The sequence below is a fragment of the Peromyscus eremicus genome, chromosome 3 (genome assembly GCF_949786415.1).
Source record: "Peromyscus eremicus chromosome 3, PerEre_H2_v1, whole genome shotgun sequence".
NCBI classification, from domain to species: domain Eukaryota; kingdom Metazoa; phylum Chordata; class Mammalia; order Rodentia; family Cricetidae; genus Peromyscus; species Peromyscus eremicus.
Window position 1 is genome coordinate 40,824,782 of NC_081418.1, and position 26,773 is coordinate 40,851,554.

Genomic DNA, 26,773 nt, shown 5'->3' on the forward strand with positions numbered 1-26,773 from the left:
TGTCCTGGAACTCACTCTGTAACCCAGGCTGGCCTCGAACTCACAGAGATCCACCTGGTTCTGCCTCCCGAGTACTGGGATCAAAGGTGTGCGCCACCACCGCCCGGCGGTCTCATTTCTTAAAGAGTGTCACTCCTAAGCCCTTTTTTCTACTGGCTACTTTCTAATTCTGGGACTCTTGTTGACCTTAATTTCCTTCTCTCTGAGAATGGCTCCATCAGCTGCCTCCTGAACAAAGACTTCTGAGTATCTCCTCCAACCTATGAATTCTTTCCATCACATTTGCTCACCATGCCATACTCTACTCACTTCCCTCATCTTCTAGGGACCAGGGCCATTCTCTAAGGATTTTATTTTGCTGTACTGGGTATTGAACTCAGGACCTTGTGTGTACTAGGCAAGCACTCTACCACTGAGCTACAGCCATAGCCCAAACATTTAATTTTTGAGTGCCACCTTAATTTCTTTCATTCAACACTAACTCTAAAACGTATTTCAATTTCTTTATTCTCTCTCTCTCTCTCTCTCTCTCTCTCTCTCTCTCTGTGTGTGTGTGTGTGTGTGTGTGTGTGTGTGTGTGTGTGTGTGTAATCACATATTCAGGGGTCAGAGGACAACTTCCAGATGCTGTTTTTCTTCTTTCTCTGTGTGAGTCCCAGGGACTGAACTCAGGTCATTAGGCGCAAATACCTCTACCCACTGAACCATCTTCCCAACCCTCTATATTTTTTAAATTACATATGAAATTGTATATATGTATATAGTTTTAAGTGTTACATACAAATTTTTGTGTGTGTTGTTTATTTTTGAGGAAGGTTCTTATGTATCCCAGGTTGGCCTCAAACTTGCTGGAGAGCAGAGAATGACCTTGATTTCTGAGCCGCCTGCCTCTACACACAGGTGTGTCGATCACACCTGACTTTGTGTAATGCTAGGGCTTCAGCCCAGGGCTTTGTGTGTGCTGGACATGGGCTCTGCCAACTGTCATTCTTACTTAAAAAAAACCTCTCTCGTGCACAAGGGTTCATTTCTGTCGCCTTTCCCTTCCTCGGCCAGGCCCTTGTTCACGGGGAACCGCTAGCATTCACTGTCTGTTCAGCTTTCATTGACATACTTCCAGGCCGATAACCCATTTGATGACTTTTTCCCTGGAAGTCTTTCCAATCTCCCCAGATAGAGCAACCACACACCAGAGAATCAGGTCCATCCAAATCTAGCTTTTTAAACCAATGAGTTCCCTGAGGTTATTCACAGGAACATGAGTAAGGGGTTGCAACAGCATAGGGCACTAATGCTGGCAGGCACAGCACAGAAGAGTCCCCACTCCCAGCAAATGTCAACTGTTTATAACGGAGAATATGAGCCCTCCCTTCTACAAGGAACTGTCAGTGGGCCTAACCTGTGAGGCCCTTACAGGAGTAATAATGGTTGGTCTGGCCTCTGGTATCATGTCCAGAAGACAGGGTTCCATGACGTTATCCTAACACTAGGCTGCAGTTCCTGGAGGGGAGGGATGATGTTCTTTTCAGTGTGGTTTGCCAGTGCCTCAGATTGCGCCTCACCTCAGGAAGGCACTTTAAAGATTTTGAAATGCTTCCCTAGGTAGCCTGTCTGTAGTTGGCCTATGTGAAAACATGCCTTCCTGAGAGAACCACTTTAAATCTCATTCTGCCTTCATGAGGGCACACTTCCCTCTACCTCCAGCTCAGATTCCTCAGGCGAAGACTTTCCATTCCCCATCTCAACTTGCCAGCCAGGCTTTCCCTGAGTGTCTGCCATTCTTGACCACCTTCATCCCCTACTTGGCCTGAGAATTTACGTTCTGCTCTACCTCACACCCACTCCTTTCTATTGTTTAAGACCTCCTTAGTCCAGCCTGAGTCTCACCTCATGAGCTCTGCGTCAGTGATGGCCAATGCCCTTTCGCTTTGTGGTCAAAACTTCCCATAAGTGTGTTATTGTCAGCACATCGGCTGCACCTCAATCTACTGCTGCTTCAGCTGCTGACTGCGGCTCTGAAATCACTTCCCCTCGGCTCAGGCCGAGGCCCGGTGGGACTTCTGTGTCCCGCTGAACTGCCTCTGCCTCTGCAGCCAAACGAAGCTTTTAACTAAGTCTATCGTTTTATTTTACCAGTAAAGACTCAGGAGTCAGATACTGGGGTGAAAACCTGCTAGCTCAGAGAGGCCAGGAAACAACCAGTTGACCTTCCTTCTTAGCTGGTGACCCAGCAAGAGAGCTTTCCTTCCACCATCCCAAACCAAAACAAGTCCCCCCTACTACTTCCTGTGTGTTTCTCTATCCAATTTCCTAACTCCCTCTAACTCTTTATGGCTACTTCCTGTCAACTAGTTGCTGGCTCCGCCTCTTGACCCAAGGTTTTATTTAATTAACACAAACTTGGGGTTCACAACGTGATCAAATACCTGAAACACATAAAGAAGCTGTCCCTTCAAACTGAACCGTCTACACTGCTGATTAACTCATTAGAACGTCAAGTATAATTGCAAGTTCAGAGACAAATTATTTGGGGCCGCCTTTAGCCCTCTGAATGGGCATTTATTTAGTGGTAGTTTGCTGCTTTCCTGTGTACCTCACCTAACAGCGTGGTGGTCATTAGGGAAATGATGTAGTGGGGTGTAGAGATAGCACTGGTTTCCTTGGGAATGTATCGGTTTAGCAGAGCTCTAGCTTGCACAAGCCGAAAGCTGAGATCATCATCAGATAGCATCTGAGACCTGCAACAGTGGCTTCCCTCACTTTGCTCAAGCTCACTCAACAAATATACCCTGCTCCCGAATCAGAAGGAAATGTATTGGCATGTCCAGGAAGACATAAAAAGGTTTGATCACCAGCATCTTGAGCACACTACCATTTCTGTAAACATCCGGGGTAACTTGAGACACAGCGGGAGAAGACAGTCTCAGGGTAAAATCTGAAAAAGTTAATCCCCAAAGCAGAATATAGCCCTCATCCAAAACACATACTCCTAAAGATAGCACATGGAGGTTTGGGATTTTTCAGGAGAAACAATGTTTCCAAAGAGGAAGAAGCGTTAGGTCTACCACTATCCAACACGCAGCCAGCTTTATGTGAGACAGTTACAGACTTTCAACTGTGTTTGGAGAAATGGGGAGAGCTAACCAACAATAACTTGGTTTTATAGTTCCCTCAATGAGGAATATTTACTATTCTAAATTTGATAATTTTTGTATGAAAAACCAGAAGTCTTAGGCAACAAGAGATAATGAACGGCAGTTTGCTTTAATTGGATAAATTTCTGTCCTAGATGGATTATCTGTTGCTATGATAAACACAGACCAACTTGGTGGAGAAAAAGGTTTATCTGGCTATAGGTTACAGTCTGTCATTGAGTGAAGCCACAGCAGGAACTCAAGGCAGGAACTAAAGCAGAGACTGTGGAGGAACACTCTTCACTAACTGGCTCAGCTTCCTTCCCTAAAGAGGTCAGGGGCGCCTGCCTAGGGGTGGCACTCCCCACAGTAGACTGGGACTTCCTACATGAATTGTCAATTTAAAAAATGCTCCATAGATATTTCCAAAAGTCAGTTTGATGGAGACAATATCCCATCTGATTTCCTTCTTCCCAAGTGACTCTGGGTTGTGTCAAGTTTATAGCTGAAGCTAACTATTGACACTATGTATGTGTATACTTGTTTTAGATACAGCCTCCTGGGGTTTTACTGAAAATTATCTGATTAAAAATTGTTCTTTAAATTTTATTTTTAAAATAACAATAATAATTGGCTAAGTACAAAAAACTAACTTAGAAAATGAGGTATAATCATTATAGCTAAGAGATATTTTTGATAAAGTTAAAGAAAAAATGCTTTAGTTGAGAAAGGACTTTGTATGGTAAGACAAATATTGTTCCAAAATGAAAATGAATGAGAATAATTATAGAAGATTGAATTATATTGTAGAAAGATTGTGAAAATAGAACTTAAAGTGGATATGGCTATAACTAAATTAAGTATAATATAAAGTTTATTAAAATTTTAAGATCAAAATTCAATGACCTGAGATAAATTAATGCTTGATTCTGTTTGTGACACTAAGGTTTTCTTAAGTATTGATCTAATTTTACTAATGTTTAAAAAAAAGGCTTCAAGAAGCAAGGACTGTGTTTTTATTATTTACTAAATGAGACATTCAAAACCTGGGATTAAATTTTATTTTTATGTTCCCACAGGACAAAGCCTTTGCTTGTTAGATATCCATTGCTGCTGTGGGATGGTCTGTATGTTAAATTACTCTGATTGGTCAATAAATAAAACACTGATTGGCCAGTGGCTAGGCAGAAAGTATAGGCGGGACTAACAGAGAGGAGAAAAAAAAAGAACAGGAAGGCAGAGAGAGACATTGCCAGCCGCCACGATGACAAACAGCATGTGAAGATGCCGGTAAGCCACGAGCCATGTGGCAAGGTATAGATTAATGGAAATGGATTAATTTAAGCTGTAAGAACAGTTAGCAAGAAGCCTGCCATGGCCATACAGTTTGTAACCAATATAAGTCTCTGTGCTTACTTGGTTGGGTCTGAGCGGTGGCTGTGGGACTGGCGGGTGAGAGATTTGTCCTGACTGTGGGCCAGGCAAGAAAACTCTAGCTACACATGCCCTTAATAGTAACTTGGGGCATTCCTACTAACTACATAATAATCATGGAAGTCATTTTAACAGACAAATATTTAATTTTATTATAAAATTTGGCCTATTCAATTGAAAAATAGTACCAGTAAGTATTCAAAATTAACTAAAGCTTTGACTTTCTCCTAAGGTTTATCCAATTTGAAAAACATTATTTTTTATTTGTTTGTTTTTTGAGACAGAGTTTCTCTGTGTAACATTCCTGGCTGTCTTGGAACTCACTCTCTAGCCCAGGCTGGCCTTGAACTCACTGAGATCGGCCTGCCTCTGCCTCCTAAGTGCTGGGATCGGAAGCATGAGCCACCACCGCCCAGCTATCATTTTAATGAAATAAATACTTGGTCTCAACAAAATGGCTGTTTAGACGAGAGCTTAACAATGATGCCAGGTGACATGCCAACATGGAAATCTCATTTCCATCCCCAGATGAACTACAGACAACTAACAATTGCTGAGAGGAAAAATTAGTTTTCTCCAGGAATTAACCACCAAAATGATTATCCAATACCAACTGGTCATCCCTAAAAACATACGTACAAGCAACATTAGACAGCCTTAGTAGCATTTTTAGGAAATACATGTGTCTTTAAGTTTTATGATTTATAACAAAAGAATCTTAAAGGTCAAGACAATATCACGTGTCTTTTTCTAACTTGCAGGTGTTAGCCTTGGATTTCAGAGATGTGTATTTCATTTAGAATACCCATAGAGATCAGTGCATCTCTCGCCCTCATCTGAGAAGCCCCGATTTGCAGTAGATGGTGATAACAGACCCACAAGTGGCCAAGGTTCCGAGAACAAGAGGCTGCAGAATTCTCAGCCCCAAAGAAAACCACCCCAGCCCACTTCACAGTTCATCATTGCGAAAGACAGGGTGGAAAGAGTGTAAGAGCCAGAGGCAGTGGAAGACACAAGAAAACAGTTTCTGGACACAGCAGGGCAGCTGCACACATGAGCTCACAGAGGTTACTAGCTGGCACAAAACCCGTGCAGATCCAATCCAGGCATTCAGAGGGGATTGAGCACACAACACGACCCTCAGCCATGAAGTTATTGGCAACTGTTAGCTACTGGGAGAGAGAAAGAGTTTTTTCTAAGAGTGTAGCCCCTGGTAAGTCAACCATGAGCCAGTGAAGACCACACATCCAAGATACTTAACACAAATTGGTCTTGAGGAGAAAGAAAGGAAGGAGGGAGGGAGGGAAGGAAAGGAAAGAAAGAGAGAGAGAGAGAGAGAAAGAAAGAAAGAAAGGAAGGAAGAACAAAGGAATGTACAAAACTCTCAAAGATCTAATGAAAAGTTTTTAAAGTACTTGACATTCTATTAAAAAATAAGTAAAAAGTATATGAACCATCTCTACTAAAAGCATTTGCTACTACAAAGAAACTTATGACAACTAAAAATTCAAAATTAGTTACAGAGTCTTCCTCGGAGAATAAGGAAACCAGATGATTCATCAGCTGAAAGGAAAAAGGGTCATCACAGCAAAGGGTCATCATCACAGCAAAGGGTCATCACAGCAAAGGGTCATCATCACAGCAAAGGGTCATCATCACAGCAAAGGGTCATCATCACAGCAAAGGGTCATCATCACAGCAAAGGGTCATCACAGCAAAGGGTCATCACAGCAAAGGGTCATCACAGCAAAGGGTCATCATCACAGCAAAGGGTCATCACAGCAAAGGGTCATCACAGCAAAGGGTCATCACAGCAAAGGGTCATCATCACAGCAAAGGGTCATCATCACAGCAAAGGGTCATCACAGCAAAGGGTCATCACAACAAAGGGTCATCATCACAGTAAAGGGTCATCACAGCAAAGGGTCATCACAGCAAAGGGTCATCATCACAGCAAAGGTCATCATTATAGCAAAGGGTCATCACAGCAAAGGGTCATCATCACAGCAAAGGGTCATCATCACAGCAAAGGGTCATCACAGCAAAGGGTCATCACAGCAAAGGGTCATCATCACAGCAAAGGGTCATCACAGCAAAGGGTCATCACAGCAAAGGGTCATCATCACAGCAAAGGGTCATCACAGCAAAGGGTCATCATCACAGCAAAGGGTCATCATCACAGCAAAGGGTCATCATCACAGCAAAGGGTCATCACAGCAAAGGGTCATCACAGCAAAGGGTCATCATCACAGCAAAGGGTCATCACAGCAAAGGGTCATCACAGCAAAGGGTCATCATCACAGCAAAGGGTCATCACAGCAAAGGGTCATCATCACAGCAAAGGGTCATCATCACAGCAAAGGGTCATCATCACAGCAAAGGGTCATCACAGCAAAGGGTCATCACAGCAAAGGGTCATCATCACAGCAAAGGGTCATCACAGCAAAGGGTCATCACAGCAAAGGTCATCACAGCAAAGGGTCATCATCACAGCAAAGGGTCATCACAGCAAAGGGTCATCATCACAGCAAAGGGTCATCACAGCAAAGGGTCATCACAGCAAAGGGTCATCATCACAGCAAAGGGTCATCACAGCAAAGGGTCATCACAGCAAAGGATCATCATCACAGCAAAGGGTCATCACAGCAAAGGGTCATCACAGCAAAGGGTCATCATCACAGCAAAGGGTCATCACAGCAAAGGGTCATCACAGCAAAGGGTCATCACAGCAAAGGGTCATCACAGCAAAGGGTCATCATCACAGCAAAGGGTCATCACAGCAAAGGGTCATCATCACAGCAAAGGGTCATCACAGCAAAGGGTCATCACAGCAAAGGGTCATCATCACAGCAAAGGGTCATCACAGCAAAGGGTCATCATCACAGCAAAGGGTCATCACAGCAAAGGGTCATCATCACAGCAAAGGGTCATCACAGCAAAGGATCATCACAGCAAAGAGTCATCACAGCAAAGGCTTCACTCTGACGAGAGGGGAAAAAATGAACCCAGGCACCTCCAACCTACTCCTGGACAACAAGACTAGATCGGATGAACTTTTGGTTCACATTTCTCAGATGAAGCATACACTAACTTCATCTGAGAAAACACCTGAATGGGCTTCAGAAATGCTGGATGATACTCATTTTCAAGTCCATTGACAGTCAAGTATCTCAAGTAACAATATTTCTCTTTGTTTCTTAAATCCTTTTATAATTAGGTCTTTTCAAAAATTGTCTATGATATTTAGTATTTCCCTCGGTGTACTCCTAAGCAATAAAACAGTATTACTTTTTGTTTTAATGAACTTACAAAGTCATTAATCTTATTTGCTTGCTTGCTTTTTGGCAATGATTGCTTACCCAGAATCCCTGCCTACTCAAAACTAGTTTTCATGTTTAAAAGATTCAAGTGTGGGCCTGGAGAGCTGGCTTGGTGGCTAAGAGCACTTGTTCTTGCACGGGAAATATTACTACCAGAAGATATAAACTTCTGACTAAAAAAATTAACTAGTCCATCCAATTAAACACCGTAAAAGGCCCTATTATATGCTCAGATGTTGAACAAAGTAACTTTACCTTCATTTATTCTAGCTAGAGATACCTGATTTGGCTAACTCTTTTCATTCATTTATACAAAAGACACCAACCTCTAATAACTACAACATCCGCAATGTTTTATACCTTCCATGCTGAAGTTTCTTCATTAAGGGTATTTAAGGTGTTCTACAGTACAATAAGCTGGATTTTTAAACAATATTTATATTTTGCTAATAAAAAGGAAATAGGCAAAACTACAGTGACTCCTTATAGAGTCCCATTTCCATTTCTGCCACTGAAATGAGATTTATAAGGACTATAACATTCTGACTTCTTTTGGGGGGGTGGGGGTAATGCTTGGGATTGAACCTAGGCCCCTCATGCATGCTAGCCAAGCACTTTGCTGTTGTGCCACATCCTCCAATTAAAACTGTGATTTCTAACAAGTCTAATCTCTTGTTTCTATCATTGTTATTAATATTTGGTGCATGAAACAATCTTGTTAAAAGGAGGTTGATAGGAATACTATATTGCTATCTAATTTCTTTTACAATGCGGCTTTCTATTTAGTTTCCCCAACTAAATCTGGATTAATACCAATATAATAAAACAGATCTGGCCAGTAGCCAACAGATAAGAGCTATGATAACTTGAATACTGAAGATCAATCTTTCCTAGAGTTAAGAGTAAGCCACTCCACCTGAGGTTATAGCTATGAAATCAAGCTGGCCAGAACAAAAACAAACAATAACAATAATAAAAACTACTAGAATTAAAAGATAATAGATTCATTTAAATACTCCAATTATAAATAAAGATAGTTCACAGAGTACAAGTAACTGTAATCACAGGGGCAAATATATAGTCAATCTAGGGTTTTTTTGTTTGTTTTAAAATTTTTTGTTGTTTATATGCCCATTTCCTTCACCTGTTGTTACCTTTATGCCATTAGGCCAAACAATGTTCTTGGTTATTTTAATTTTTGGTGTGTTACTCTTAATATATGTCACATTATGTCAAATACAGAGGGCTTTAAAAAATAGATCTGGAACATAATGGTCAGTAGATTTTAATGATATGATCCAGAAGTTGTTTCCTTAATGGCTTTTTTTTTTTTTTTTTTGGTTTTTTTGAGACAGGGTTTCTCTGTGTAGCTTTGCGCCTTTCCTGGAACTCACTTGGTAGTCCATGCTGGCCTCGAACTCACAGAGATCCGCCTGGCTCTGCCTCCCGAGTGCTGGGATTAAAGGTGTGCACCACCACCGCCCGGCTCCTTAATGGCTTTTACAGGCTATTCCCCTCTCCTGAAGATTGCTGTACTGCCTACTACTCAGCCTCATCTACCTCAGATGCTAGAGAGCATTTCCTAGCAACATGGAACATTAATAATATTTAGTAAGTACCATGTGTCCCCGCCCTGTGTACAAAATGTGATGCTTGGTCGACAGAGGAACAGTAGACGAGAGTTCCCAGGAAGCAGCAGCACTTTCAAACTGAACCTTCTTCAAGGCTTGTTAGCTGATTAGACCCTCAATGATGTGGAGAAGTTAAAACATTGCAAGTCCAGAGCCAAACTATTTGGGGCCATGTGTATCCCTCTTAATATCCACTTGTCTAAGAGCTGCTTATTGTTCTCCTGTATAACTGACCTAAGAGCTTCATGACCATTAGGCAAATTGTGGGGAACTGTAGAAACGGAGCACTAGTTTTCTTTGGAATGTACTGACTTAACAGACCACGAGCTTTCACAACTCAAGAGCTAAGTGTGTCATCAGATAACATCTGAGGGCTATAACGAAGGTTTCCCCACTTTGCTGTGACCCATTCTTTGATGTTTCCAGCAATGTAAGAGTGAATAGTTTCTTTGTTATTATAAAAACTTCATCAAACCGTTACTACCTTGGTACATGGAATTTGGGGTAACCTAGTCTGCTCTCCTGGTCATAGTTACCCACATTTGGCTCCAGAATAAACTCTCGTTGAGAGGAGAGTTGTGTTTTGAGTCGACAGTTTGAATGCCTCAAACAGTAGTTGCCAGCCTTTTCTCAACTCAAGAGAAGCTAATTTGTTTTTCTAAGTCTCTCATGAGCTTCATGTGCTATTCATTCCATATGTGCTCAAAATATAGTAGCCTTCAATGTATACATGCTTTAATTTCATGGCACTGAGTAGGTAATGTTATAGATCGATCAGTGGTAGACAAGAGTCCTGGGCAAAGTCTAGGTTCAAACTCTCCCTGCTCCCCACCCTCCCCCAAAAACCAAATTGCTAATTTCCTGTGCCTCTTTTCAAATGGTGGCCTGTGATGCAATGGGTCTCTGTTATTAGATTCATGTAGTATTACTGAGCATTTGGACCTGGGCTGTAAGCTGGGAGCTCCTGATGCATAATCCGGCGGAACATATTCCAGCACTTGGGCTAATCAAAAATACAAGGATAAACACCGTTATTTAGCAAAATCTGGCTGTGTACTGAAAATGCAAACTGTTAGGAAAGCAAATATTTGCTTACTAGGACCAGGGAAGATTCCTAGAGCTAACACCTAAACTAGCCCCTGGCAGTTTCACTACCTGCCCAGTTTCCACTAAGACATTCCAGGACAGCAACCTGTTTCATGACTTTTTCATGACTAATGGCTTTCAGTAGCTGGAAAATCGGGAAAACATACTTTTTTTCAGGCAGAGGAAGCCGCTTTGTGAACAAAGACCACAAGGATGTGAAATGTAAGGCTCTCAGGGAAGGCAGAAGTGCGAAGGAGCGTGGTGGGTGGGAAACGAAGCTGAAAGATACAGGATGGCAGGGTAGAGATCTGCTAGTAGATCAACCAGGACCCTCTAGAGCCAGAAGCCGGGCTGGTTCACGGCGGGTGGTGACATTACAACCGTATTATTCCGGCCCTGGGAGCTTGGGCGCAGGAAGAAAGCTATCAGAATAACCCCAGAAGCCCTGGGAGTCAGTCGCGCGCCGTGAATGCGGACGTGGCGACCAGTGGGCCACGGTCAGCGGGCCGCGCCCACACGTCCAAGAACATAGAACTGGGGCTCGTCGTCCCCACAGGATGGGCGACCCGAGCTGGGCGGGAATCCGGTCCACGCAACTCGGCGCGCTCGCGGGGACGTGGCGCTTTCAAGCCAATCACGGCTGCGCGATTGTGGAACCAATGGCCGCACGGAAAAGCAACGCATCAGCAGCGGTCTTGCTGATGATTGGTGGGGAGGACGCCGACAAGGCGGATGGGGGCGGGGCGCGGAGCCACTTCCGGTTGGGCGGTGCTTGTGCGCGGGAGCTGACCCCCTGGGTGAGCTGCGGCCACGGTATCCTGCGGCGTGGAGCTCCCGCGAAAGGTAAGCACCGTGGTGCTCTGTGGGTCTTCGTTTGCCCTTATTCTGTCCGTCCGCCTTGTTCCCCATGCGGAGTGGGTCTTCCTCCCTCCGGGCTCAGTGTACCCGGGTGCCCGGGTGGGCCCGAGACTGCTCTGTGTCCCTCGGCTCGCCGTCCCGCACCTCCGCGGCGAGGGCTGTGGCCCAACAGACTTTGGCCCCCGGGCCCTGCGCCCTCCTTGGCACCGTTTTGTGCCTGGCTTCGCGCGTCCTTGTTCTTCGCCCCGGCCCCCTCCACTCACAGTGTCCCCGGGACTAGAGGGTCACTTTTGTTTGTGTCCTGAAGGTCGGAGAGAGTTGGATAGAGTTTTATCAGCTCCCTGCCACCTTTCACAGGCCTACTGGGAGCTGCCACCCCGCCCCAAGGCCACATCCCATGAGTGGGTTGGAAGGGCCAAGAAAGAAAGAGTTTGCTGTCTTACAGGATGTAGGAAGATGGGGAACAAAACGAATGCTAACCCGATGTCATTATTTTTAAAAGGTGTTGTTAATTAGAAAGGAACGCCACACTTCTCTGTGTTTGGCTGATTATAGTCATTAATGAAAAGCAGTTTTCACATGTTAACTACTAGGAAGTTAATTACCTTTAAATAACCATGTTTTTTGCTTGTCGTTCCCAAGTGCTAGTTCTAATTTTTGGCATGCTGTGTTCAGAAGTGGACTTATTCCCTATAGTTGCTGTAATTAAGAGTGATTTTTATTTTGTAAAGCATGAGTGGGACAATTCAGTGGATTCCTGCTAAAACTTTTGGGTCTTTGATCCAAATTCCTAAGCGTATAAAGCCCTGGAACAGGATTTTTTAAGAATTGCATTCACTTCCTGTCGTGGACTATCAAGTCAGCATTAATAAATTGGGAATAGTGACGCTCAAGTTTATTTAATTGAGCTTGGGCTGGAGAGATGGCTCAGCCGTTAAAGGCTAGGCTCACAACCAAAAATATTTAATTGAGCTTGAAGGTAGAGAAACTTGGAATGACTGATAAATTATTCTTTACTATACTTGAAAGCTGATCCAAGACAAATATATATTTGACCTCATTCAGTTAGATTTAAGTATCAAGCGATTGTCACCAGTGAAGAACTTGTGGGAAGTCCAGATGAGAGACCGGAGGTAACCTGTAACTATTTGTGTAAAGGCAAGTCTGTTTCATCCTAATCTGAGTTTGACAGTGTTTCAAGGGTCTCCAACAGGATATTTTGTAGAATCAAAAGTAGGACTTTTGAGCTCACAAAGATCCTGAACTCCGTGCAAGTGGGTGGTAATCATCTCGGTCATTTTCGATCTATTTGATCATTCATCCAAAGATATGTTCCATATACCTTTGATGGAGTTTTATATCATTGCCTCAGTGCAGGAGATTAGTATGTTAGTATTAGCTCCATTTTTTTGTAACATTGATGTGACGGGATGTTTCAGGGATAGCCAGAAATAGTCTTGGGAAATGCATGATTGAGATCCTGGATATTCTCTCTATGAATTTTTGTTTGTGGGTTTGTTGTTGTTTGTGTGTGAGAGAAAAGGTCTCACTACATAGTCCTGGCTGGCCTGGAACTCACTATGTATGTAGATCACTATGTATGTAGATCAGGCTGGCCTCAAACTCATAGAGATCTGCCTATATCTGCCTCCTGAATGCTGAGATTAAAGGAGTGCACCGCCCACTCCAGCTTTTCTGTGAACTCCTAAATATAAATGCTGTTATGCTGTAGCATATATTAGAGTTAAACATATGAAATAACACGATTTTCTAAATTACGTTTGTTTATGGGAACGGGCATACACATGCCATGCATCCACATGGCATGCTTGTGGAAGTCAGAGAATGACGTGTAGAAGTCCATTCTTACCTTCCACTGTGTGGGATCTGGGATCCAACTCAAGTTGTTGGACTTGGTAGCAAGTGCCTTTACTGACTGAACCATCTTGCCAGCCCCTGAAATCACGTTTCTGCCTATACCTGGCATTTGGTCAGATCCAGGAATGGAAATTGGGAGTTGAAAAGCACAGCAAAACCACATTGTAGCTAAATATCAACCAGTTAATCCAATAAAACGTATTGTTTCTAAAAAATACAAGACTTTACATTGGGAGCTATAATTTATATTAACATATGCAGAAATTGTTTCAAAATTGCAGAATCTGGCATGCCTGGAATCCTAGCATTTGGAAAGCCCACATGGGAGGATTGCCTCAAGCTAGCGGCTACCTTGGGCAACATAGTAAGTTCTGAGCCAGTATGAGATACAATGAGACTCTTTACCCACCCTCCACCCCCCACCAAAAAAAAAAGGGTGGAATTGAGATGGTTCAGCCACTGAAGGTGTTGCCTGCCAAGCTTGACATCTCAGTTTCCTATCCAATACATACATGGTGCGAGGTGAGAACCAATCTCCTAAAATTGGTCTCTGACCTCAGCCCATATGTGGCCACATGCATGCACACACACATAAATAAATGTTAAAAAAAAGCAAAAAAGTAGAACCTATGAGAAAACTAAAGCAAAACAGTATAGCTTGTGGTCATTATTGTAGGATAAAGCAAACGAGCTTCAGGATAATTGGTGCAGACTTCTTCCAGCTGGAGTTATAACCATAATAGCTAGGTTTTTTTCAGCTAACATCTTGTTTGATTGCTCCCCCCCCCCATCTAAGATCTTAAAATTATTTAGGCTTTTGACACTGAAGCAAGATTAGGCTAAAATGACTACCAAATTCTCAAAAGATTTATGCATGTTAAACATACACAACAGAATCCACTACTAGACACCAAAGCTTTTTTCCATATATTTTGTTAGAGTAACTTGGACCGTGAGTTATATATTAAAATTTCATCCTAACCCCCGCCCCCCGAGGATTTCTAGAACCTTTTTCTTACAAGTAAGTTGTTTTTGTTTTTTAGGGGTTGAGGTTTTGAGATTTGTTTTTGTTTGTGTTTATGGGTATTTTGCCTGCATATGTCTGTGTACCATGTGTGTTCAGTTTCCAAGGAGGCCAGAGAGGGTGTAGGATCATCTGGAACTAAAGTTACAGACAGTTTTTGGCCACCATGTGGGTACTGAGAATCGAACCCAGGTCCTCTGGAGGAGCTGTCAGTACACTTAAACACTGAACCATCTCTCCAGCTTCAAAGTTGATTGTGTGGCCGGAACATTTTAGTTTGTGCTTGATTGCTTTGGTTGTAGAACTAACTAAACCTGGATAATCGTTTCAGTTCTCAGAGCTTCGGTAGCTAAAGTTTGCACTTTGATATATATACTCAGCCCTCTTGTATTTCTTGGCACTTTGTGAATTAGAATGTATTGGTAAACTAGTGTGAATTGACTGTCACTAGACAAGTGCAAGCTGATTGGTCAGTGTCATAACAAGGTCGTTTTTATTTCTAGATTTCACAACCCAAGTCTTAATATAGTTAAGTATAATGCTGTCAAGCTGTTACCCTTGATCCCCACTAAATAAAGTAGAGCCTTAACCACTGAGTCCTCCGCTCCGTGGTGCAGAAATTCCCCTTCTGCTGAGTGTCTAAACTCAGAGAACTGGAATTTTACAACCACACCCACTTCTCCCACTTGCTAACATTGAGCAATGGGTCTTTGGTCGTCCAGAATAAGTGTGGAATCTCTCAGAATTAATGTTTCTGAAGGGCTGAATTTAGTATAGACATCTAAGCGACCAGAAAGGATGGGTGAGATTGGTGCTAAAAAACCAGAACTTTCAAGGAATTTTTTTTTTTGAGACAGAGTTTTTTTGTTTTGTTTTTTGTTTGTTTGTTTGGAGACAGGGTTTCTCTGTGTAGCTTTGTGCCTTTCCTGGAACTCACTTGGTAGCCCAGGCTGGCCTCGAACTCACAGAGATCCACCTGCCTCTGCTTCCCGAGTGCTAGAATTAAAGGCGTGCGCCACCACTGCCCGGCTCTAGCTTGACCTTTTGATTTTGTTTAGAGACTACGTCTCAGCTGTAGCCCAGGCTGGCCTGGAATGTATAACTTGCTGTTATTCTCTCTCTCTCTCTCTCTCTCTCTCTCTCTCTCTCTCTCTCTCTCTCTCTCTCTGTGTGTGTGTGTGGGTGTGTGTTGGGTGTGTGTTGGGTGTGTGTTGAGTGTCCTTTTCTATCAATTTCCACTGCCTTATTCCTTTTGAGACGGGCTCTTTCTCTGAATCTGTAGCTAGGCTAGCAGCCAACAAGCCCCAGCTGTCTTCATGTCTTCTTCACTCCCCACAGTACTGGGCTTGTGTGGGTGCTAGAGATTGGAGCTCCAGTTCACATGCTGGCCCAGCGAGCACTCTTATCCACTGAGCCGTCTTCCTTACAGAATTCTTTTATTTTTTTATTTTTATTTTTTTGGTTTTTCGAGACGGTTTCTCTGTGTAGTTTTGGAGCCTGTCCTGGATCTCACTCTGTAGACCAGGCTGGCCTCGAACTCACAGAAATCCGCCTGGCTCTGCCTCCCAAGTGCTGGGATTAAAGGCTTGCGCCACCACTGCCCAGCCAGAACATTTTTTTAGGGGAGGTGTTTGAGACAGTTTTCTTTGTGTAGCTTTGGAGCCTGTCCTAGAGCTCACTCTGTAGACCCGGCTGGTCTCGAACTCACAGAGATCTGCCTGCCTCTGCCTCCGCCTCCCTAGTGCTGGGATTAAAGGCGTGTGCCACCACCTCCCGGCACAGAACATTTTTTTTCTAAATAGACCTTACTCAAAGTACAAATTTCCTATTGTCTATTGCAGAGATGAAGACTGGGTAGGGTCCTTGGCTTTGCCAGTTGCCTGGCCCTGGTGACTTTTAGGCAGTTTAATAAGTGATAAGATAGAAAAGCAGATTTCAGGGTAACTGTAGATGTTGAGGGAACAGAAGCAGCATAGATGTGTGGGTGAAGGTAAGCTTGAAGTAATGGCTGTCTGGGAAAGAGTGGTTTGTGTGGTAGGGACCTCAGAAGTGGGTCAGATTCCCTGGACTTGGAGTTACAGGTGGGTGATGGGAATCAAACCCTGCTCCTCTAGAAGAGCAGCAAGTGCTCTTAACTGATGAGCCTCCTCTCCTTTTTCTTCTTTGTTTGATGTTTGGTTTGGTTTTTTGAGACAGGGTCTCACTGTGTAGCCCTGGTTGTCCTGGAACTCACTATATAGACCAGGCTGGCCTCCAACTCCCAGAGATCCTTCTGCCTCTGCCTCCTGGGTGCTGGGATTTAAAAGCATGTGCCACTATGTCTGGCCCCTTCTTTTATGTTTAAGGGCTTTTATATAAGCATGTTCACCATTAGTTGTGCTAAGGATTTTCTTAGTTTTTGTAGAGGGCTCTATAAATCCACTTAATAGTTTAAATTCATAAGCCACTATTTGAGGATTACAGGGAAATAGACACTTTGAAGGATGTATAATATGTTGGCATTTAATTTATGTCCTAACACAGCTCTCTTCCTTTGCCCTGGTTCTCAAAACTTTGAAGCAGAACCAGCTAGAGGTGTTTGTAGGGTGTAGTCGAATTAACAGCCTCTGAGTTAGAAGCTTTGCTGAGAGAATTTTCTGATTAGGTAAATGTTTACATATAAATGTGAATACTTACACTAGTTAGTTTCACTAGTGACATCCCCTGGAAAGGAAGATCATCTGTGGCTGGGTTTGATCTTGGGTTAGGGCAGGGTGGTGTAATTAGTTTCAGAAGATGGAGCGTCCCTGACTACTGTAACCTTGTATCCATTTCTTGGGGATGTTACAGCAAATTGCAACAAACTAAGCGGGCGTTTTAGTTACTGCTTGTCTGTGTGGTATGGGTGTGCACTTGAAGTCAGCAGCTTTGTGTGGAGCCAGTTCTTTCTCCCACCGTTGTGTGGGTTCTGGGGTCAGACTCCAGTCATCAGGCTTGAGCAGTAAGCACTTTACTCCTGAGCCGTCTCTCCTGCCCCTGACTGGTTTTTGTTGTTTGTTTTTGTTTTAACTGAGGTTGATGTCCTCTAACCGTCACAAAGGCTGAGATTCAAGCACAGATGTTGGTCGGGCCATCCTCTCTTTGAAGGCTCTTCCCTGACTCTCTTCACTGCTGGTAGCTGTCAGCGATCTTTGGCGTTCCCTGACTCACATGTGTATTACTCCAATCTCTGCATCTGTCATAGCACAACATTTGAATTCTGTGTCCAAATTTCCGTCATTTTAACTTGATTACATCTGCAAGGACTGTATTTCCAAATAGAGGCACATTCAGAGATACCAGAGATTAGACATAATAGGAGAGGAATAAGAAGTACTGTGAAATTGCCAAGAACTTATTTTCATTGATGGAATGGGGGCACACACATTCAGCATTCATGTTCCACAATGAAATATTAATTAAAATATCAAAGTCCAGGAAAACTATTCCCTTTGATTTGATTTTAAGGTTTTGTTGTTGTTCCTTGAGATCTTAGCCTCTCTAGTAATAGAGCAAGTTGTTTGTAAAGTGTATGAAACAGTTTTTTGGTTTGGGTTTTTTAAGACGGGGTTTCTCTGTATAACAACCCTGGCTGTCTGGGTTGAAATGCCTGTGCCACCACGTCTGGTGTGAAACAGGTTTTTAACTGATAGCCTCTGTGGAATTTTTCTATCACATTTTTCAGAGTTCCAGCCTGCGACTGTGATCTGAGAGTCTGGAGGGGGCTCTCAGGCATCTGCACGTTGAATAGTACCTGGTGGCCTTTGTGTCTGAGCAAGTCTGGGAAGTACAACTATGTAGATGAATATATAATGGTGTTGTTACTTAGGAATGGACATCCAAATGGCTTAGTGAGTCAAGGTTAGCCTGTGTGAGAGACCTGGTGCTATTGAACGAGGAAGCCACTGAGGAGGATGTCAGTGGTTCCTGCTCCAATGATCATCAGAGTCACCAGAAAAGCTTTGAATGCCACTAATGCTTGGGTTCAACCTGAGAGAGTCTAAGAGAATGGGGCGGGGACTCGTTACTTAACTCTTCTAGATAATTCTAATACTCAGCTGTGTTGGAAGACTAGCTCACTGATAAAAGTACAAAAAGCAAAGGATTTAGAATCAGGATTTAAGTCTTATCCTTTCAGTTTTGACTGTTAGCATCTTGGACAAAAAAAGATTAAACTTTTGGTGTCCCTTAAAGAGAAACTATTTACAAAGTAGTTGTTTGAACTCTAATTTCCTGATTAGCCTACAGTCATAAAGGAAACTGATGAAAATGTCCCACCGTAGGAACTGGAAGTCTGATAGCCTCCTGTACTTATGGATTAAGTAATAATATTTGGCTAATATAAAAGACTTAGCTATGTGTACCTATCAAATAATGTAATTTGTGGGGCGTTTACCAACCACCCCCACAGTTCCCCAGAGTTTTCTTGAGTGCGAGCAGCAGGAAATATTAGATAGAAGGATTTATTGCGGAGAATCTTGCGGAGATAAACAGATAGAAAATAAAGGAGGGCCTGGAACCTATTCCAACAGGCCCCGACTGTCTCTGCCCCAGGGTTTTTATAGAGACGCCAAGGGGTGGAGCAAAAGACCTCCTCCCTCAGCACAGCCAAGTGCAGACCATCTCAGACACCTGCACTCAGGCCCGTGGTCTAATCATCCTCTATGAGGACCTGCTGGGTAAAGCCACAAGGAACCCGAGAACGGGCTCCCACAGTAATTGAGCTGTATTTTGATTCCTTATTATCAAGCGTACTGCCTTCTGTGTTAACTGTCTTGATTTTCCTTTACAGTAGGTTGTCATGGACCTGCGGCAGTTTCTGATGTGCCTGTCACTGTGCACAGCCTTCGCTCTGAGCAAGCCTACGGAAAAAAAAGACCGAGTACACCATGAGCCTCAGCTCAGCGACAAAGTTCACAATGATGCCCAGAATTTTGACTATGACCATGATGCCTTCTTGGGTGCAGAAGAAGCAAAGAGTTTTGATCAGCTGACACCAGAAGAGAGCAAGGAAAGGCTTGGGTAAGATGCCTGTTCTTGGTCAGGGCAGGGGTCCAGAGGGTTGAGAAACACCACTTATAAATCAACTAGTTGTTTTTTTTTTGTTGTTGTTGTTGTTGTTTTTCTTTTCTGGTTCAGTCACTAATAAAGCTGTACTGAGCTCTGTCCTTCTGAGTACTAACAGCAGAATTGCTACCACTAAAAAACCTAATAAAATCCCTTCTTTCATATACTTCTGCAGTGAATAACAATATACTTCTACAAAGTAAAATCATTTTCATGAAAGTACCCTCTAGGCCTGGAAAGATGGCTCAGTGGTTAAGAGCATATACTATTCTTGCAGAGAACCCAGATTCGGTTCTTAGCACTCCTATTGAGAATTACCTATCTATAACTCCAGCTCCAGGGTATCTGATGCCTTCTAGACTCCAAGGATACCTCACATGCACGTGGCAACACACAGACACATGTACACATAATTCAAAAATGATAAAATATTTTTCCTGAAGTAACCAGTAGTATTGGACCCAGCTTAAGCTTCATTATCTTGATTCCAGAAAATTACATGGGGGTTCTTAGTTCTGCTGCTTTTAATTTTAAAAAACGTTCTCTAATTTATTCAATGATGCCCAAGCCAAGTAATGTTTAAGTACCTAATAAACTAGAAATTGGATTCCCTATTTCTGTAAAGTTTATTATTTCCCTGCGTGGCCTTTAATAAAAGTCAAACCAACCATGCCCTTTAACAGAGGTGTCCAACCTCTTGACACTGTGATGTGACGTTGTCTACAGCAAAACTAGGGCTGGGAGCATAGCTCGGTGGGAGAGCACTGTCCTGTGTGTTCAGAATCCTGGACTTGATCCCAGTGCCTCAGAAAACGAACAAAACAATAAGAAGTAAAGACAAAAACGATAGAGCAGTAGTGGCCTTCCTTTCAGAATAGGGATGGCTTTCAGTGGTGCTGTTCTAGTCAAGTTTCACGGCCATAAGCAGCTTCTTAACCTAACGGCTTCAGTGGTGAGGCTGCAGAGATGGCCCTAGGGGTAAGAGCACTGACTGTTCCAGAGGACCTGGGCTCGATCCCTAGCACCCATACTGCAGCTCACAGCCATCTCTCACTTGAGTTCCGGGGGTCCAGTGCCGCCTTCTGCCCCCATAGGTACTGCACACATGTGGTACAAAGATACGTATGCAGGTAAAACACATACACTAAAAAAAATTTTTTTTTTAATCTTCACTTAGAAAAACGCTATTTCTGGAGTTCTAAGCATGTCTGTTTTGGCTCCTCTAAAACTTTGATTTTTAAGAAAATGCAGGTCAATTCTGTGAAAATAATTCCTGAATGAGTACCACTGGTGCACCTTTGTGGACTGTTTTTAAGAGATTATGTAGCAAGTTGTACCACACTGAAATTTTTTGCCATCATGTGCAATACTATAATTGTAAGATATTCTAGAGTTTTCTTTGATGAAAACTTAAATAACAATTTATTCTTTGTGTTACATGCTGCCTGAAGTGTACACTGTTTTATTCTTCAGCACTGATAGAAGTAATGAAATGATTTTGCTATATTGAATGAACTATACCTCAACATCTGAAGATGATTGAGAAATATACACCAGAAAGCCAGTTTTCTTCTCTCTAGGTTGTTTATCTTTGAGAGACCATGCTTGCTTTTAGTTTTAACCTTATAGTCATGCTAACATTTTGGGCTGAAAAGAGCAGTGCATGTGGGTACTCTCAGTCCCTGTGTCATACCTATTAATATTGTTATGTCCAACATACATTTTGGTTTGAACAAGTCTCCGCAGAATTACTCTTAAATAATGGATGACCCTTAGGTTTGGGGTCACTTAGGGTAGATAGGACTTTAGTGAGCCTCCTCTGCTTTGTGGGTGGTAGAATAGCTTTTCTAGCAGTTTTCAGTAGAAAATAGTGTTCCACTTTTTCATCAGTAAATATCAAAAGTTCAGCACATTGGGCAGGCTGTGTATAATTGGAAAAAGTGATGAAGCCATGTTTTTATGCAATGTGCAAATGAGCTAAAAAGTTTGCTTTCCCCGAATTTTAGAGACAGTGACAGACGTCCTTCATTTATGCAGTGACTGCCTTGAAAGCACGAATCTCAGGTGAAGCCAGGCACGATAGCATGCACCAGCTCTTGGGGAAGCTAAAGGAAAAGGATTGTTAGTTCAAGCCCAGCCTGGACTACATAGTGAGATTCTCTTCCCCACCAGGAGAGAAGAATCCCAGATAAACTTTTATTGTGGCATTTGAAAACATTGATTTGGTAGCTAACTTTTCATCAAAATTTGCAAATCACAGTCACCACCACACCACCCCGTCATTCTTTAAGAGAGTGATTATTAAGGAGAAAAGTCATTGTTTGTATATGTAGTTTAAAAAATGAATACTATTTTTGAAATCTTCATAATATGTAAAAGACCACAGGAAGCATTTTCAGGACAAGTTTAGTTGATAATTTTCAGTATCTTTTTCTGTTAAGATGGTTGACAAGTAGAACTTTTTTGTTTTGGGATTGGGTTGGCTTGGGCTCTTTGGCCTTTTGAGATAGGATCTCACTATATGGACCAAGATGGCCTCCCAGTGTTGAGATTACAGGCATCTCTCCTGGGTGCTAGGATTTCCTTTGTTTGTTTGGTTTTGGGTTTTTTTTGAGACATGGTCTCACTGTATAGCCTGTCTGGTTTGGAACTCACAGATCCACCTGTGTCTTAAAGTTTTTATTGCTGTGAAGAGACACCATGACCACAGCAACTCTTACAAAGGAAACATTTAATTGAGGGGACTCGCTTACAGTTTCAGAGGTTCAGTCCCTTATCATCATGGTGGGGAGCATAGCGGCGTGCAGGCAGATGGGGTCCTGGAGCTGAGAGTGCTACATCTTGCAGGCAATAGGAAGTCTACTGACAGTCACACTGAGGGAAGCTTAAGCAAGAGACCTCAAAGCCCACCTCCACAGTGACACACTTCCTCCAACAAGGCCACACCTCCTAATAGTGCCACTCCTTTTGGGGACCATTTTCTTTCAAACCATTAGAGCCTGTCTCTGCCTCCCTGAGTTTAAAGGTGTGTTCCACCATGCTTAGCTCAGTGCTGGAATTTCAGGCATGTGCTATTATGCCCAGCTCTTTTCTACTTTGCTTTATTTAGGGGAGGGGGGCGTTGTTATGTGACAGGGTTTTAACTATCTCAGACTAGCCTTGAACTTACTATGTAGCTGAGGATTACCTGAACTTCTGATGCTCCTGCCCCTACTTCCTCAGTGCTAGGATTATAGGTGCCACTACACTAGGTTTATGTGGTGTTGGGATTGAACCCAGAGCTCCGTGCATGCTAGGTTAGCATGTACCAACTGAGCTACAGTCCCAATCTTTCACTTAAATGTTTTAGATCTGTTTTATTGTATGTGTATGAATGTTGTACCTGTATTTATGTATGTGCACCCAAGGCATGCCTGGTGTCTGCAGAGGTCAGAAGAAAGCATCAGATCTCTGGAACTGGAGTTACAGGTGGCTGTGAGCCACCATGTGGGTCCTGGGAACCGAACCTGAGTCCTCTGTGAGAGCCAAGTGTTCTTAACCACTGAACCATCTCTCCAGCCCTTATTTTCTCTCAGAAGGTTGTTTGTATACATACACCAGGCTACATGTGGCTCATGAAGTAAAAATGTTTACTTTTTCCAAAAAGAGTTTACCAGCCCCTGAGTTAAGCCTTTGGGGGTTGATGTGGAATAGACTGCTGCTCAGCCAGCCACCTTTGTGAGGAGAACCCATCTTGAACAGTTATAGTCTGTTCATCCGAGCAGTACTTCAGGTATTTATAATAACTACAAATCCTTCTGGGATTGGGAGAGGTTCTGATACTTTGTCCATTGTTTTCTTAGTAGTGGCACCATTGGTAGCAAGTACCATTTGAACATAAACTGGATCCCACTGTAGATGATGCAGAAATTTTCTTAATTGTTGATGTTATTAAAATACTCTCAGAAAAGTTTACCCTGTGTCCATGCAGGTGGAGGACAGTGTTTAGGAGAGGCCATCTCGGGGCATTCCCTGTTCTGCAAGTGGTGTAGAGCCCAGGTTAGGAGATTATACATTCTCCAAGGGAAAGTGCTGTGTCTAGATAAGAAGTAGCGCTAAGGCTGTATCAGTGTGAATCTGTTGAGAGTCCTGCTAGTAAGAACAAGGATTCCTAATCACTTTCTCATGTTCTAGTCATGAAACAGCCATGAACTAAGAAAGGACGTTTGCTGCCAACATGCATAGTTTTGTTCATCCAAGCAGAGGAATGTGCTGATGGTTCACTTTTGCTGAAAGTTTTGATAGAGTTCCCATTTTAAACAGGGCTGCTTATTGTGTGGCTTTACATAGCCTGTCTGAGTCCTCTAGAAATAGGAGGTTACATCTTTGGGGGCTTTTTTTGTCATGAGCATTTACTTAGTGGTGCTAGAGCTCAAACTCAGGTCCTCACAAACACCAGGCAAGCACTCTACTCCTGAGCCACACTTAAAGCCCGCAGACTGCCTTTAAATCCTGAATTAAAGTGACATATCTAGAAAAAAGCTTATAAAGGAAGTAGGTCCATCCTTTCGCCTTGTTGTTTTGCTTTATAATCTGCCTGCTAATAACCTCTCAGCTTCTTAACAGTCTTACAGCCAGGAATACATATTCTTCCCATAGCTTTCCTCATTTCCATGTAATGTATAACAAGTACTGGCATTTTTTAAGATGCATGCCTCCTGTATTCAATTGTTTTTTTTACAATTATCTTGCCTTAAAATATATGTAATCTGAGTTTTTGTTTGTTTTTTGAGACAGGGTCTCACCTCAGAACTTTAAAAAAAAAAGTGTTTTTAACAAAAAAAAAGCTTTTTTCTAAAAGCAACTAATTTTTTATTTTGAAGTCTGATTTAGATATCTTGAATTCTAAGGAAAACGTTGTAAATGCTTATGGTTATTTACCCATAGGTATACTTTCTCTTAAAAACATGGTAAAGAAAAATAGAAAGATTTGCATCGTATTTGATGCACAAGGGAGAACCCATGTTGACATGGGTGTTCCAATCAGACTCAGGCCTAACCGAAGAGATTGTCTGGGTTGACTTTAGGACCCAGTGCCCTGGCCATGATCTAGTCACCTTTTCTAGATGGCTTGTTGCAGGCCGGGAACAGGCTAGTAAAGAGAAAAGTGTTCCGTTGTCTGACAGTCTTGTTTTGGAAGCTTTTTTCTATTTCTGTGTGTTAGCCCTGGGCAACACCTATGGTCACAGCACACTCCTGGCTATGTCCAGAGACTTGTGGGTTTTTAACTTCTTGCTGGATTTCTCTGCATTTTCTACAGAAAGATTGTAAGTAAAATAGATGGCGACAAGGATGGGTTTGTCACTGTGGATGAACTCAAAGGCTGGATTAAGTTTGCACAAAAGCGCTGGATTCACGAGGATGTAGAGCGGCAGTGGAAGGGGCATGACCTCAATGAGGATGGCCTCGTGTCCTGGGAGGAGTATAAAAATGCCACCTACGGCTACGTTTTAGGTAGGTCCCTACTGTCTGGGGGAAAAGCCTTGTGGACCTGGCCCTTGAAACACAACTGTTTTGTCTTGTAGAATGATTGTAGATAAAATAGACGCGGATAAAGATGGGTTTGTGACGGAGGGGGAGCTGAAATCCTGGATTAAGCACGCCCAGAAGAAATACATATATGACAATGTTGAAAACCAGTGGCAGGAGTTTGATATGAATCAAGACGGCTTAATCTCCTGGGATGAGTACAGAAACGTGACTTATGGCACTTACTTGGGTAAGGGGCGAGATGTCAGGCTGGCCGAGACTGTGGTCTTGAGTCAAAGAAACAAATGGGTCAGACAGGAAAAGAGAGGTACTGTGCCAGACTTCAATAGCTTGATTCTGAGTTGACTCTCCTTTGTTTCATTAATTTAAAATTTGCATATTATATATCTCAAGTTTTTATTTTGATCCTCTGAAGTTTGACATTTATGTCTTGAGCACTGCAAATATATTTTGCTATTTTTTCCTTTGTATCTCACATAAAGATAATTTTTAGAATAGATTTCATGTATAAGACTGTGTTCCAGCAGTGCAAAGCAAGAGGCCTTGCCTTAAGCTGTCTCTTACCATGGTACTTTTCAAATTTTGGGCCTGAAATTCAAATCAAATTAGATTCTTTTGTAACTGGTGAGAGTAAGTGGAAACTATTGGGAATGGATGGAATAAATTCAAATAAGATAGCTGTCAGTGTGTCATGCTTACTGAAATGTAGAAATGAAAATGTCCCATTTGTTTTCTCTGGCACATGAGTTTATATCAGCCTGCTTTGCAGATGCTTCAAGGCAAGCACTGCTTGGATTGCTTTTGTTGTTGATTTGGTAGGCTTTTTGTTTGTCGGGGCTACTGGTTAATATTTTCTTTGACTTTGATGCTTTTCTGCTTGCCTGCTGCTGAACTCCAGGTGGCAGTCTTACTGAACTGATGTGCAGGGGTGCTTTTATCCATACAGATTTCTGTATTGTGTGTAGTTTCAGTTTGAGGCATGAATATATAAACGGTACTTTTTGTACTTTAATCCTGAAATTAGGCAAATTAGGGTTACAGGACACGTTTCCCACCAGTGACTAACAGGAGTGTATAAAGGTTTGTTCCCCCACCAGACAGCTAGCTGTCGTGTTACTTACAGGACGGCATGATTTCTGGGGAAGAGACTTGTTCTTGTTCCTAAGACTAAAGAGGCAGTCTCTCAGGGCTTGACATTGAGCCAAGAACCAAACATATCCACCAAATTAAGAACATGTGTATTAAGAACCCAGCACAGATGGAGAAGCATTCCATGTTTCTTGCTCTCTGGCTGAGACCCAACACCCTTCTGACTTAATCAGAATTAATTATAAATATGAAGCAAAGGATAGACTAGACTATCTGTGATCTCAACAAAATGGTGTGCTAATAAATCTCGGCTCAGCCTTTGGTACTCCCTTGCTGTCCAGAATTCTGCTTCAACTATGTATAATTATGTGCATAAAAATCTGTTGAGAGCTTTCTTGCCTCAGAGGGCTGATGATTCAATGTAATGGGTATTTCTACTGCCTGAGTCTGCACAAGGCAAAGCCCTGGCTGGAGAAGTAATGTCTTTATAAGGCCTCTTTCCTAGGAGACTATGGGTGATCAGCCCTCAGCGGGTAGCAGGCCAGCTTTAAATGAGCGCTGAGGAGTTCTGTGAGAACGTGTTCTTGACTCGATTTATGTGTGAATGAGCTCAGCTTTTAAAGGCTAGTCAGTGATTCCACCTTCCACAAAAGGAGCATTTGTACTGTATGTACTGTCTCTCATAAGTAAAAATAAAAGATTCCA

At 42.6% G+C, this 26,773-nt stretch overlaps 1 protein-coding gene across 2 annotated transcripts in view; it reads left to right on the forward strand.

The window, feature by feature from the left end:
• The first annotated feature begins 11,346 nt into the window (after window positions 1-11,346).
• The window catches only part of Calu (calumenin), a 29,034-nt gene continuing 13,607 nt past the window's right edge, over window positions 11,347-26,773 (forward strand). The window contains exons 1-3 of one of the 2 annotated variants that reach the window (XM_059257475.1): window positions 11,347-11,448; window positions 19,176-19,405; window positions 24,750-24,943. In XM_059257475.1, coding sequence (XP_059113458.1) covers window positions 19,185-19,405; window positions 24,750-24,943 — 415 coding nt within the window. In that variant the 5' untranslated portion in view covers window positions 11,347-11,448; window positions 19,176-19,184. Of the gene's footprint in view, window positions 11,449-19,175; window positions 19,406-24,749; window positions 24,944-25,014; window positions 25,209-26,773 lie in introns of both variants that reach the window. The other variant, XM_059257476.1, reaches the window with a different exon arrangement.